Consider the following 14,274-nt stretch of genomic DNA (forward strand, 5'->3'; position numbering starts at 1 on the left):
AAAACGGCCTTGGCCCCTGATGCCCCTGGCCCCTGGCTACCTACCCCTTTGAAAAGGGATACCTAGCCGACACGGCCTCAGGCGTTTCGGCGAAAAGATAGCCGACTGAATCAGGGCCAACGGCTGTTGAGAGGCAGCGTCGGGCGAGTGACGGAAGGCACAACCCACTCGACACCGCGTCGTAATGCAATAGTGGGAGTGGGCTGGCGGGCGCATGTAGGAGACATTGAACCGCAGAAAAGAAGCCCGAGTACGCGCCTGTACGATCGTACAGCTAACGGCGTTGGCGCATGGGCCGAACGAGCCCTTTTCCACTCCTTTTTTCTTCCTCTTAGTTCCCGCAACGTCTACCTTCCTTTCTCGTTTTCCACTTTCTCCAGCAATTCTGGCTTAATTTTGCCTCCAAGGTTGCCCTAGTTCCCGTAAATGACGGTGTTTGATCCCCGCGATCAAGTACGCCGGCCCGGCGAGGAGGAAGCGGAGACGGAGCACCCCCCGGCGATCGAGGAGAGCGACAAGGGGGACGCCAAGTCGAAGCGCACGCTCCGGTCCTCGCTGTCGGCCCAGTCGTTCAAAGCGGCGTTCAAGATGGGCACTAGTAATAGTAGTAATAGTAACAGTGTGCCCAAGAGCCCGCCGGTGCCCTCGTACTACCAGCCCCAAGTGCAGTACTATACCCCACCGGCCGCCCACTCCGGCACGGTGGTAGTCTCTGACCAGGCATCGGCGTTCTCGTATCGCGCCGGCCAACACACCCACCACCCGTCATACGCAGCCACACACGACACCAGCTCGCTCGCCCAGCGCCATTCCACGTACGCGCGACAGAGCATGGAGAGCGGAGAGTTGTTTGGCGTCCCGGGCGAGCCCCGTTGGAGCCAGATTAAGAGCAGGATCATTGCTGCTATGAAGGACCATGCTATGCTGGTCGAGGGCACCCCGATGCAGTGGATCAGCTCGCTCAACATTTCCTGGTCATCGTGAGTATTTTGATTTAGTTTGTCTATTGTCCACTGATCTTCCATATGGACCGTTGGGTTTGTTGACCAATTGCCTTTTTTTGTGATAATTAGCGTGGTATTTGGTTGATATTGGCATGATATTGGCTTGATATTGGCATGATATTGGCATGATATTGGCTTGATATTGGCATGATATTGGCTTGATATTGGCTTGATATTGGCTTGATATTGGCATGATATTGGCTTGATATTGGCTTGATATTGGCTTGATATTGGCTTGATATTGGCTTGATATTGGCTTGATATTGGCTTGATATTGGCTTGATATTGGCTTGATATTGGCTTGATATTGGCTTGATATTGGCCTGAGATTGGCTTGAGATTGGCTACACGTTAACTGCATATCAAGTGCATATTAACCGGATATCAGCTACATATTTGCTCAATATTAGCTGAATTTCGTTAACTGGCCTGATATCGAGGGCAACGGCCAAATGGTCCTAGGTAATGGTGGTGGATAAAATTATGAGCATTGCTAACTATGGTATAGAGGAGTTGCATATATTAGAGACGACGGGTCGATAAAGCTGCAAGGCGAGGCGGAAACCCTTGAACTGCCCGATTTGCGTTTAGTCAAAGTAATCTCTAACCTGCGACAGAGATACATCGAGCTAGTCATAACTCCACCCCAAAATGGATGCTCGCGGGTCATTGTCACCCCGACCTCTGAGTCGGACTTCTTCCGCTGGACGGCCGCCCTGCTGCTGTGGAGCAACCTCAAGCCGGCCGGACTCGAAAAGAAAGTCGTCATTCCCGCCCTCGTGCTCCAGTCGAGCGACGACAACCTACTTGTGTGCCATTTTAAGATCTTCCTGCCCCAGGTGAAGGGTATGCTACAGCAGAGACGAATCAGTAGCGCATCAGTCGTCAAACGTGACAAGCAGTATTCCAACTATCACGCTAGAAAGACCTCCGACTCAAATAACCACAGACGAGACGAAAAATCGCAAAAGCATGGCTTCACCGACGCGTCGGAATGGATAAGCGCAGTGGGCGTCCTCAAGTACAATGGCGTCTTTGAACTGCTCAGCGAAGCGGACGGCTCGCTTATTCAGTCCATGAACATGCAGACCGTGCTCTCGTCGCGAGTGAGAAAGATCAGTCCTAGTCTGTTCAACTCGCCCTTGGTCCTCTATATCCAGCCTACTGAAGGCATCATTGTGCCTTACTCACCACCGGGGGCCAAATCTAGTCATAATAGCACTTCTCCGGAACCCTATTTCTACGCCCGGTTTGAAACTGAGGCCGACTACGAAGACTGGTTCACGACCCTCAAGAACTTCACGCGGAAGCGGATATTTAGCCCGACGTCGGCCAACATCCACAAGTCCCTTCGCGTGTCTCGACAGATCCACCTGCGCATCATTGAGTGCAAAGTGACGGAACAAAATGCTGAAAAGCCGTCGTTGTCTAAAGGGGATGCTCCAAGCAGTACAGCGTCCGCCAGCTCTAGCGCGACCACCATGAGTCAAGCAAGCGATGCAAAGCATGCTCCTCCTGCTCCTCCTTTGGCTGGGACCTCGCCATTCTATGACAGCTACGTCGAAGTGGAGTACGAGAAAGTCGTGTGGGCGCGGACTTTTGTCGCGTGGAAAGAGAAGAGGCCCTTCTGGCGCGAGGACTTCATGTTCGAGGACTTCCCAGTACGGTCGCCAAATATCCGCCTCGTCGTCAAGCGCCGCCTCGGTGGTAAGGTGCCACCCTGCGAGGACCCCATCATCGGATACCTTGACCTCCCTGCGAGCGAGATTGAAGCATCGCAGAACGTTGAGAAGTGGTATGCCCTCACACCAACTAAGGACATGCTGCAGCACTGCCATGGAGCCTCCATCTGCCTCAAGATTAGGTACGAGGAGATCAAGATCATGGCGCCCATGCATTACCAGAAACTGCATCAACTGCTGACCGAAAACGTCAATAACTACCTTACAATGCATATTGCGGAGCAGATGCCGTCAGAGCTCGGTGAGCTCAGCGAGGTCTTGCTTAAAGTGTTCCAGACTGAAAACAGGGCAGTCGAGTGGATCACGTCGCTCATTGGCTACGAGCTAGACAAGCTGCGCGAGACCTTCACTAACTCGCCCAACTACGAGTCAGCAGACTTCAAGTTCAGCGTCGACAATACCCTGTTTCGAGGCAATTCCATGGTCAGCAAGGTGTTTGAGCGGTATATGAAGCTTGTAGGCCACTCCTATCTCGACAGCGTCATTGGCTCCTTCACGCGCAAGCTCATTGAGGCCCAGGTGTACCTCGAGGTAGACGCTACGCGTGTTTACCCGCAGTTTCTGCCCCAGGGCAAGACCCCCGAGGCGTTTGCCAACGAAAACCATGCCCGGCTCGACAAGTATGCTACTTACCTGTGGAGGAGCATTCGTGACAGCACTGCGGCGATGCCTTATTCTTTCCGCATTCTGTTCAAGCGGCTGCGGCTGTATTTGTCACTGAACTTGGAACAGGAGGACTCGGTTATCTACAATGCCGTGTCCGGATTCTTGTTTTTGCGATTTTTCTGCCCAGCGCTCCTCAACCCGAAGCTCACGGGGTTGGTACGGTCTCATCCGCCGCCTCATGTGCAACGATCTCTGACTCTGGTCGCTAAAATGATCCAGGGTTTGGCGAATCGAGTCCGGTTCGGACTCAAGGAGCCAGCTATGTTGCCAATGAATGAATTCATTGATCGATACGAGCTTGAGATGACTGAGTTCTACAAGGAAATCACGCTTACGAACCAATCTGAGCTAGCTCAGGGCGAGGCCTGGAACGAGCGGCCAGTCAAGGAACAGCCGATTGTCCCCATTATGGGAGACGTTTTCTCCAACCCTTATCTCATTGACGAGCTAGAGAGCTATGCCAAGCTTGTGGAGATGTGGTCAAACCGAGAAAAGCCCAAAGAGAAGGTGGAGGAGATACCAACTGCCGCCGCTAGCACTGCCACCATTCCCATCACGACGACACCTGGCAGTAGCAACTCATCTTCAGAAATAGTAACCAAACCAGCAGAGGAAGCCAAAGACTTTGAGACAGTGCTGGTAGCTCCGAGGGACCTTTCTGACCGTCAGTCCGTCCGGGCCAGCGTGTGCTCCTCAGCCTTTGAAGAAGCCATGATGGATGTCCTTGAGGAGGAAAAGGGCATTCCGCGGCCCAAATCTCGGGCATTTGACTCCCCTACGCCGCGGCTTGATATGGTTCCTAAACGGCTCTCGTCGATGAACCATAAATCGTACGCCGATTTGCCACAGCTAGAGCCACAACCGCAGGCACAGGCACAGGCACAGGCCCAACCACAGCTTCAAGAGCAGGAGCAAGAGAAACAGCCTCAAGAGCAAGAGAAACAGCAGCAGCAGCAGCAGCGGCTGCAAAGGCAACAGTCTACTAGACGAAACACCCTCAATGCAATTCAGGAAGAGGCTTTTAAGGCGTTTGAGCTTGAGGTGTTCTCGGTGCGACAAAAACTCCAGGCTGTCGACAGCTTCCTGCAAGCTGCCGAAATGATTGACGATAATGACTTGAACGACTTTATTGCGCATACTTCGTTTACTTATAACCCCGAAACGGGCCACATTACCCTAAGCAAGTATGCAGCGGGTATAGCTCAGGCCGCATTGCAACAACGCCAGGGCTCCTCGGCAGCCAATTCGGTCAGCGGTGCGTCCCCTGCCCTGCGTGGCCACGACAGCAGTGACTCGAATGAAGGGTCAAAGTCTTCGTGCTCCCTGGGCGATAACGACAATGATGATGAATCCGAAGAACGCCAGGGATCCCAGCGACGGCTGCCCCGGTTCTTCAAGTTTACGAAACGAAGATAGACTAATCAGTAATTGTATAATACCGAGTAATGATATTAATATAGCCATTCTTTAATACTACATTGCAAGCTATGTTAGGCGTACCCAGCGAATTGCTGCAATTGAATATGTATTGCCTGATTAGCCAACGGCTTCAATCGAATAAAAGTATGTATAACCTGGAAATCCAATGACTCCAATTTAATTTTATTCCCTGGAAAGCCAATGGCTTCCGTTGAAATGTATCAGCCTGGTAAGCTAATGGTTCATTTTAAAATACCTATTAACCTGATATATTAAAAAATAGTATAATTAATGCCCTCCTCGGGCAGCATGCATCTCTAGTCGCGAATTGAGAATTTGGAGGCGCGAAGTATTTATATTATATTGGTCGGCTTCCTTAATCAACTTACCAATGTTTCGCTGGAGAGAACCAGTGAGAGGAGAGGTAGCCAAGTCAAACACTCCTCCAACGACATTCCCCAGCAAAACCTCAGCACCGTCGGTAACAGACTGGACAAATGGTCCAAGAATGGCATTACCAACTGCCTTCGAAACACCAAAAGTGAGTGGCGACAGGGCGTTGGAGACCGTGGCAATGGCTGTATCAATTTGTGAGTCAAGTCCGGTAATGAGGGCCGTCGCCGTAGCGGCACCAGCTCGATCTGGGTCTGTTCTAATCGTATGAACCATACCATCAATCTTCTGTGCAGCATTGGTGACGGATTCTCGAGCGCCGTCAAGGAGAGCAAATTGTCGCGCCTCAAGCTCAATAACATCTCGTCTGTGTAGATGACCATGCGCTGGGGTAGACTTGCTCTTGGAAATAGCTTCCGAAAGCTGCGAATTCAGAGATTGTAGTCGCGACGTGTTGATGTTGTATTGCTCAGATTCGCGAATGAGCCTCTCAATATTCTTCTGGAGCGAACCCGTAACTGGCGACATGGCCAGGTCAAATACACCGCCAACAGCATTTCCCAGGAGAACCTCGACGCCATCTGTAACCGATTGGAAAAAGGGACCAAGAATGGTGTTGCCAATTGCCTTGGAAACGCCAAACGTCAACGGAGACAGGGCATTAGAAACCGTTGCAATAGCAGTATCAATCTGAGAGTCGAGCCCGGTAATGAGGGCCGTGGCGGTAGCGGCTCCGGCGCGCCCTGGGTCCGATCTCATCGTATGAACCATACCATCAATCTTTTGCGCAGCATTGGTGACTGAAGCCCGAGCTCCATCAATGAGGGCAAACTGACGTGCTTGCAGTGCTGGCTCTTCGGCTCCTGCGAGGGCACATGCTACTGTGAGAACGACAACAATACCCAATTGCATAGCGATATTCACTTTTTCAGTGGTCTGTATCGACGACTACCATGGTTCATTATATACAGACATCTCTTACGGCTAGACCTTCATCAAACTTAATGAACACAAGCTAATGAAGACAAGAGGTTACCCGCCTCGTAAGTACAAAGCACGATAAAATACACAATGAGACGGAAAAGAACAATAGGAAGAAGAACTTATAATACAATGTGGGGTAAATTCTACTAGTAAAATAAATAATGCTGCAACTTCAACAGCGCGTAGGGGTAGGAGGCTACCACCCTCTGGCATGATAGTTAAAGTCCATGTTTGTTTCATCCAAGTCTTCTCTCCATGTACCCAGCAAATCAGTAGCGCTCTTGTTTCTACTTGGATTGCCACTGACAAGATCAGGCACATTCGCAGAGGTGTAACTTTTTCGTAGCGGAGGATTTTGCGATGACTCGTTGTTGTCTACACGGTCCTTGGCTGCCTTACTATTAGACGAGAACTTGCCAGGCTGCCGCTGGCGTTCCCACAATAGATTCTTTCGCAATGACTCGGAGAGCTCTGAGGATAGCATATTCCGTCGCGTCGTACGCGGAGACATCATCTGTGCAGTCGGAGGGGGCGCATGGGTAGTGGCGGTAATGGTGACGAGATTTTCAGTGGGGTTCACGGGCTTGGCCTTAATTGCCTGATGGAGCTTGGTCCCGACGGACTGAGGTGCCTGCTTCTGCTTTTGGAGTTTGAGCAACTGCTGATTCTGCTGTTCCTGGAGCAACGCCGGGTTGCTAAGGAAGAGCGAAGACAGTAGCGACGGACGCACCAGTGGTTTCTTTTGCGAGTCGTCGCGAGCAAAGGCTGCCTTGTCGTCAAAGGAGGAGTCGCTCTCATCATCTACGGAATCCCAGTCAGAGTCGTTACCCCACTCGTCATCATCGTCGTCGACAACCGCCTGTTCGTACTGGTTAGCGGAATTCTTGGCAGAATTGGTTTTATAGCTGTTGTTTTTGTTGTTGTTGTTATGCAGATCGGAGCTTTTTATCGAATTAAATAGAGAGCTTCGTTTGGGTTTCACGTCCTTGTCGCCGTTTGTCGAAAGGCTATCTCCACCGTAGTCTTCGCTATCTGAAGGCGAGGACTCAATGAAGAACATCTTTTCGCGAGGCACCTTGGCGCGCGTGTACTGGCCTTCCCTGCCGACCGTGGACGAAGATGCAGGTCTTGGAGCGGTAGGAATGGCACTAATTCCAGACTCTGCCCCAGGTTTTGTATATGCATTAGTCGGCGAGCGGTTAATAACCGAGACCGACACGTTGTTCGGATCAAACCCTCGCACAATCGAAGTGCTAGTGTTTGTGCGATGCTTCGCGCTAAGCGGTTGAGGCTGTTTTTGATGGTGTGGCTCCCCAAGGGACTTGCTCGATTCGTTGCTCTCGAGAGACAGTTCCCGCGACTGCGCGGGGATGGAGTCGTAGTCATCCTCATCCTCATCAGTGGACACGAAATCGTCCGAGTCGTCGCTAAGCTCGAGGCGGCTCATTGCTGGAGGGCTTGACCGCCTCATTGTCGAACGCTCAAAGAGCGACGGACGACTAGCTGCTCGAGACGGACGCGACCTGTCCAGAGCAGGAGGGCCAGGAACAGCTGGCGCCGGGCCAGCCAGGCCTAGGGGCTTTTGCGGAGGAGGAAGCTGTTGGGCTACTGAGGCCTTTGCCGGGGTTACAGTGCCGCTTTTGGGAGATAGTTGCTGCGAAACCTGGCTCAGCTGCGGCTTCTGCTGCTGCTGAACCGTAGTTCCCGGGAATTGTGCAATCGTAACCTTTTTGCTAGCTGCATTCTTCCTCTCATCCCGTAGCTTTTTCCAATTCTCAATCTCTTTTTCCGCCGGTTTAAACAGCTCAAACAGCTGTTGCAATTGCTCGGATGACAGATGCTTTGATTGCCGGTTCGGGTTTTGTGGCATAACGCGGGTATTGTCTAGCGAAGCCGATGTTTTGAGGCGGCGTGATGTACTAGTGTTGAGGTCTTTTCTGCTTATTGTACTGCTTTGCGAGGACTCACCCGAAGTCGAAAGCGTCGGAGCGCTGTCTATGCTGGGCACCGAGGAGGTGCTACTGGCGAGGTCAGTGGTACTGCCGGCGGTGTCGTCGGCCAAGAAGAGCTCGCGGTTCCACAGCCGCCAGGACATGTTTTCCAGACGGCGTCCGTTCTCAATGTTCTCTGCGCATTTCGAAAAGACGTGCCACAATGAGCTAATGTACTCCGTATCGGCCGGGTCGGCGACATGACCGAGGTTAGTGGGCGACAGAGAGAGAATCGGTCCTGGCTGCTTCAACAGGCTGCGCGAAGTACCTTCCATTCCTCGAGTCTAGCAAAATTGATAGAATAAACGTGGACCTCTCTTATACCTCCACAGGTTCAAACAGTCCAACAATTTTCTAAACGGACGAAGAAGCAGAACGAAGGCACGCCAGAAATAATAAAAAAGGTGATGGGGCGAGACAACTGGGGAGCAGTTCTTTCCAGCCTTTACACAGATACGCGGTCTTTTACACACACACACACCCCAAACCTTAAATGACAATGTACAGTCCCCCAGGGCGAGCAAGGGAGAAATCACCTGTTTCCAAACTCGGAGAAATCGCCTCGTGCCGGGACGAACAAACAGGCGGTCAGGGAAATTACTATGCAGGGGAAAAAGGATGTCCAGCCGCTGCCACAAGCTGTTAAAAGCTCAGAATTGTGATTACACACACACACCACTCTTTGGGGGGGATAACGAGAGGAGGGGCAATGGGCAGGACTTTTGACGGGGGCTAATAGGTTAATGTCTAATTAACCACCTTTTGGTCGATCACAATCGATAATCGCAATCCCGTCCAAACAAACAGACCGACAGCCTTCTTCTATATCGGTTCGTCTCGAGAGAGCAGCAAACAGAAAGAAAGGAAAACCTGCGAATGGCGGGCTGCCAGCTGGTATTTGTGTGTCTAGCAGGCTGTTGAAAGCAACGCCGAACCCGAAAAAAAAATAACACAAACGCTGGAGGTGGTCACCAGGGGAGTGACAAAAGTCCGCCGCTCTTGCCGTTTGTGGGGTGGTTGGGACTTGAAAATTTTGCCCCCGACCTCCGCGTGACGAGGTCCCACCCGACGTCCCCATGTACAGGGCGCTTTGGCCGGTGAGGCTCTCACCGGGTCATGTGCTTCTCTCTCCCAAGGGTTCAGGGGGATGCGATATGCTGCCCTGTACGCACGGGGGCGGGTAAATGCGGGACCGATCTGGGGTACGATACACCTGCGGTCGAGCCCCATGAGCTGGCAGTGGCTCCACACTACCGCATGATAGAAGAGTATACGTAGGCAGAGTTCCTCGAGAATGGATTGATGCAGCAGCCGTTACCAACACCGTGTGATGGGGATGGGTTTGGATGATGAAGTGGAACTACAATTGACTACAACCCATATTAGGTTTAGTACAAAGCAGACCTGCAGTGCAAATACATTGTAGGCCGGTCTTATTTTGGTCCTGCAAAGAAATTGCAGTATTAGTACTGTGATGTTACTGTAGCAGTAGTACCAGCACCAGTGTAATAGATATTAGTATTCATATTTTAATATTGAACATTATTATGGTACAGCACACAATGTGGGTGGGAGCCGTTCCTTGTCAGGCACGCACACCACTGGGAGACACCTTATTTCGCGCGCTCACATATCGGAGATGCTGCCGGTGCTGCCGCGGCGGCCCTCACTGGACATGCTGCTCGTGCTGCCACGGCGGTCCTTCTCAGATTGTGGCAAATACGACGGCTCGAATCGATCAGGTGGGACCGTAATCTTTGACTTCGCAGCCGTGCGGGCGTAGTGGTAGCCGCCGGCACATGCGGCAATGGATGAGCCGATAATAATAAAATTGTTCAGCATTGATTATGTGTTCTCGCTAGCCTTAGTTTCGTTCAATCGACAGAGAGGTGAAAGAAAAACCAGAATAAAACGACGAGCGGGGCTTATAAATACTCGCTCTCGCAAAGCTTCGCTTGCTCTGAATTGGTTTGGCTGATCACTGTAATCATATTTGTCTTCCACTTGGTTCGTCCCCGCTCGCTGCGCTTGGCCAGGCGACGGCCTTTGTCTCTCGAGACACGTGCCGCGTGCGGCTTGTGCGGCGTATTCAATTTGGTACGTATCTCGAGCTCCACTGCGCACGCACTATGGGGACTCACTTCCCGCAGGCCGCCTGTGTGACGCGTACGGCGATCGAAATCAACTTTGGTCGTCATTATGACTTGAAGCTTTGTGGAGAACCAAACACACTGTGTATTAAATGTTTAGAACCCACCAGCGAATACCTATTCATGCATTATTACTCCATCAGTCTCATTATTCTGGGTCGAGGAGTGTAACCGAATTGCACGTAGAGCCTCCCCCAAAGTGGCAATGTATCTCTTACGTACGTAGTGTGCAATGGGCCAAATGCTATAAAGGTCGAGACTTACTGTAGTACAGCAGGCTTACGCAGCCTAAAAAACTACTCAGGAAACAGCTGCTTATCTCATGGCCGCATAACGTGCTCGGTTGCAGGTACCGCGCAGCTCAAAAAATATGGGTGGGGACGTGCGTTTACGGTGGTCCACGCCGCATGCGGCTCACCGAATAAAAAATGTCAATTAGTGTACCATCAACCCTAACTAAGTACTACACAATTGAACAAGTCATATTGATGACCTTTGTAGACTAATCAAAGCGATTCAAAATAATGGGAGGGGCATTACAATGTATACCTGAAGTTCGGATGCTTGTCGCCAAGGAGAATGATCTCCTCAGGAGTCTTGCCAATAAGGATATGGTCCAGCTTGCCATCCGCCTTTCGTTTGTTCTGTACTCGACAGTAAATGTGTTGGATAATTGAGCCGCCAAACAGAAACAGCGTCATGTAGGCAAGCACAACGCCATGGCCAATTCGATACAATGGAGCGTCTCGAGCAAGATAGACGTTACTGAACACAATACCCTGAATATTACCCCAGCCAATGACAAATCCAAGAGTGACGCCACGCTTGTAGACACCTTCGGTGTTGTTAGCTGCCCATGTAATGGTGTTGGCAATGGTCGGATAGATGCCCAATGCGCCGAGGAATGTGCCTGCGTAACGGACTCCAGGAGACGCTCCACTGATAAGCATTGCAAAGCCAACCATGCCAACTACTGCAACACTAGCGTTGATAAGCCCTCGCTGCTTCGTCTTGTCGGCAACAAAGCCAGCGACGATAGTGGCCACACACGCCACAGCATATGGAGGAACACTAAGCAGCTGGGCACGTGTCGAGACATAACCTAGATCCTTGATAATAGTGGGCAGGAAAAGGGAGAACCCATAGAGAGGCCCGCAGGTACCCATGTAAATGATCATGGAGTTCCAGGTTTTCCAGTCCTTGAGAGACTGCCACAGGAATACCATCTTAAACTCCTCATGGTTAGCAGAGGCCTGCTGATCGGCGTGGAGTCGTCGAATAACTCGCGCGTGGTCATCCTTGTTGAGGAAGGTAGCAGTATCAGGAAAATCGTGAACCATCCAGTAAGAAATGACGGCAATTACCACTGTGGCAACTCCCTCGAGGATAAAAATCCACGCCCAGCCGGGCTTCCCGCCAATGCCGTCCATGTTGCTGATGGCAGCAGCCAGCAGACCACCAAAGCTTCCAGCAATGGCAGCAGCCGAGAAAAAGATGGCAGCTCGAAGACCAAACTCGCTTCGCTTGTACCAGCACGAGAGATAGTAATTGATACCGGGGAAAAGACCAGCTTCGCAAAGCCCCAGGAACCATCTGGCCGCCATGAGCCCAGAGAAATTTGTCGCAAAGCCCATGAAAGTCATGCAGATACCCCAGAAGAACATAATCAGGGGTAGAAAGAGCCGTGGCCGCAGCTTCTTGAGCAGAATGTTAGTCAGAGGTTCAAACAGAGCATAGCTGATAAAGAAGATGGTCGCCGCAGCATTGTACTGGCCAGAGGTCATGTTGAGGTCGACAAGCATGCCTTCAATCTTGGCATTGCCGACATTGGTTCGGTCGAGGAATGAGAGGAGATAGAGCAGCGACAGCCACGGGATTAGGTGAAGGTCCAGCTTCCAGAGGAGCTTTCGGTCTACCGCAGCCTTCTCTTCTTCGGACTTTCCGGCATCAGGGTCCGGGATATCGGGCTCCTGGCCCTCTTTGAGAGAAGACTCGTAATAATGGATTGACTGCTTCTCTGGGTCATTGGCAGGGCCACTGGTATTTTCAGGGGCATCAACACTCATTGCCATTTTAACTTCTTCGGATAATTTGTAAAATAATACGATGAACCTTGAGCAGAGATGGAGAAACGAAAATCGGATAGCATTGTCGAGACCTCTATATATAAGATCCTCATCCTCGCAAGATCAACACCCTGGCAGAAAGGAAGGATTAAACCCGGTATTACTAACGCTTCTTCCCCGCAGTACCGTGGATCATGGTGTGTAAATGCGCATATATGTAACCCTGCTATAGCGATCCTCCAGCAGCATAAGCAAGAAGAGCTAGTGTCGATCAAAGCGCTTTTGCTGAGCACAATTTGGTACATGTACTTCAATATAATCTAGAAGATTGCGGCACACTCAATCGCATCAAGCCAAAGTTAAAAAAATCGTTCCCCTTTTATGAGACCAAGCGGGTCATACAATATTCATTTAATGAAGGGAAAGTATGTAGTGTTATTACACTGTAACCCTACCATCTTATGGGATCAATTGATTCGATCAATCCATATTTCCCCAGCCCAAAAATTTGCCCCAACAACAATTCAATGGATTAGCTGCTCATAAAATTCAATACTTCTTACCGATAGCCAACGTGTACTGTGATAGGGAGGAGTGACAGGAGCCTAGAAGGCATCTTATCTGCTTCAAGCATACGTCTAGATTATACCGACGCATTATGTAACTGTAGGAAAGGAGACCAACTTACCCGAACGAATCGGAGAGATGCAATAGCCAGTAGTAGCAGTACGCAGCGGTCGGAAATAGAGCCTCCGTTTCATTCCCCGATGCCTCCGCCGTATGCCGCGAACTACAGACGTACATAACCCCCCTTTTGACACTACAGTACTCTTAAAAAGGGCTGATATAGCCCTTGCGTTCCCTGATGTTGTACATTTTTCGATTCTTAATTTTTTTTGCAGGGCTTATGCTCTATCCCCCCCCCCCCCACTGTATTTACCTTTCCGCGGTGATGCACCGTCACGCAAAGGGCTAACTACAGTACATGTACTTACCCCACCACTGCAACTGGCACGCTTCCAAGATCATCGTGCCAAGCCAAGGCATTGTGCAGATCAGTTACAATTCTCCTCAGTGGAACGACGACGTCCCGTTCCTCCGAAACGACACCCAGCTTTCACACCCTGTTTTGAACGCCGTAAATCTTTGCTTATCTGCCTTCTCCGCATGCTCCGTGTTGAATTGAATAAACAGTCTAGAACTCTTTTGATTGATCATCAACCGTTTCGGCAACCAGACTCAAGAGATCCCCGGCTGATAAATATTTTTTTCCCCTGCTAGATGTTGAGCGGGGTAGACGTTGGAGTAGTTGTTGGCGGGGGTCCCAAAAATGAAGAACCACACATTCTATGTACCGCTCAACTTCGATTACTGATAACAGGGCCCTGGCTGAGCCTGCTAACTTTTTATTTGATCCTTTACTAGGAGACGTATAGTTCTTGATAATTACAATGTACTAGAAAAAACTGATAGAATTGTTTACTGCCATTGGCAAAGAGGCAATGCGTTGGAGCAAAGATCTCTCTCGCGTTGCCATAGCACTATTAGCCCACTGCACGTATTCTGTTAGTTACTATAACCACGGGCCAATTAAATGGCCCCATACGTAAAAACTGATCTTGTAGAAAATATCATCAAGTCCGTTTATTATGCGGTATAATGGTATGTTGGCTCCCTATCAGGTTAGATAGACTAGGGGGGTGAAGTTGCCGTAGCAACGAGCCGCATACCCCTGAATGGCTTTATTTCAGCGCGATTAAAACTGTTATATAACGCAATGATATAATTCGCGCGCAGTGAAGACGCGATGAAACGGCAATATTTATCTTGAATAGCAAATCTAACAGTCAAAGTACACT

The 14,274-nt window shown here is 50.4% G+C and overlaps 5 protein-coding genes across 5 annotated transcripts; 2 read left to right on the plus strand and 3 right to left on the minus strand.

Annotated features, from left to right (window-relative positions):
* Positions 1–426: 426 nt before the first annotated feature.
* On the plus strand, positions 427–4,828 carry TRVA0_013S02784 (uncharacterized protein; the record flags this gene model as incomplete). The annotated part of the gene is made up of 2 exons (XM_076684198.1): positions 427–980; positions 1,513–4,828. The coding sequence occupies 2 exons, from the start codon at positions 427–429 to the stop codon at positions 4,826–4,828; spliced, it is 3,870 nt and encodes a 1,289-aa protein (XP_076541673.1).
* A 291-nt stretch (positions 4,829–5,119) lies between these two features.
* TRVA0_013S02806 (uncharacterized protein) lies at positions 5,120–6,136 on the minus strand (the record flags this gene model as incomplete). The annotated part of the gene is made up of 1 exon (XM_076684199.1): positions 5,120–6,136. One exon carries the CDS (start codon positions 6,134–6,136, stop codon positions 5,120–5,122), a length of 1,017 nt encoding a protein of 338 aa, XP_076541674.1.
* A 268-nt stretch (positions 6,137–6,404) lies between these two features.
* TRVA0_013S02828 (uncharacterized protein) lies at positions 6,405–8,474 on the minus strand (the record flags this gene model as incomplete). Its single annotated transcript, XM_076684200.1, has 1 exon — positions 6,405–8,474. The coding sequence occupies one exon, from the start codon at positions 8,472–8,474 to the stop codon at positions 6,405–6,407; it is 2,070 nt and encodes a 689-aa protein (XP_076541675.1).
* A 2,411-nt stretch (positions 8,475–10,885) lies between these two features.
* Positions 10,886–12,421, minus strand: TNA1 (high-affinity nicotinic acid transporter; the record flags this gene model as incomplete). Its single annotated transcript, XM_076684201.1, has 1 exon — positions 10,886–12,421. One exon carries the CDS (start codon positions 12,419–12,421, stop codon positions 10,886–10,888), a length of 1,536 nt encoding a protein of 511 aa, XP_076541676.1.
* Positions 12,422–13,195: 774 nt separating this feature from the next.
* On the plus strand, positions 13,196–13,696 carry TRVA0_013S02872 (uncharacterized protein; the record flags this gene model as incomplete). The annotated part of the gene is made up of 1 exon (XM_076684202.1): positions 13,196–13,696. The coding sequence occupies one exon, from the start codon at positions 13,196–13,198 to the stop codon at positions 13,694–13,696; it is 501 nt and encodes a 166-aa protein (XP_076541677.1).
* Positions 13,697–14,274: the final 578 nt, after the last annotated feature.

The sequence above is a fragment of the Trichomonascus vanleenenianus genome (genome assembly GCF_965637985.1).
Source record: "Trichomonascus vanleenenianus strain CLIB 3782 genome assembly, contig: TRVA0_013S, whole genome shotgun sequence".
In the NCBI taxonomy this organism is placed as follows: domain Eukaryota; kingdom Fungi; phylum Ascomycota; class Dipodascomycetes; order Dipodascales; family Trichomonascaceae; genus Blastobotrys; species Blastobotrys vanleenenianus.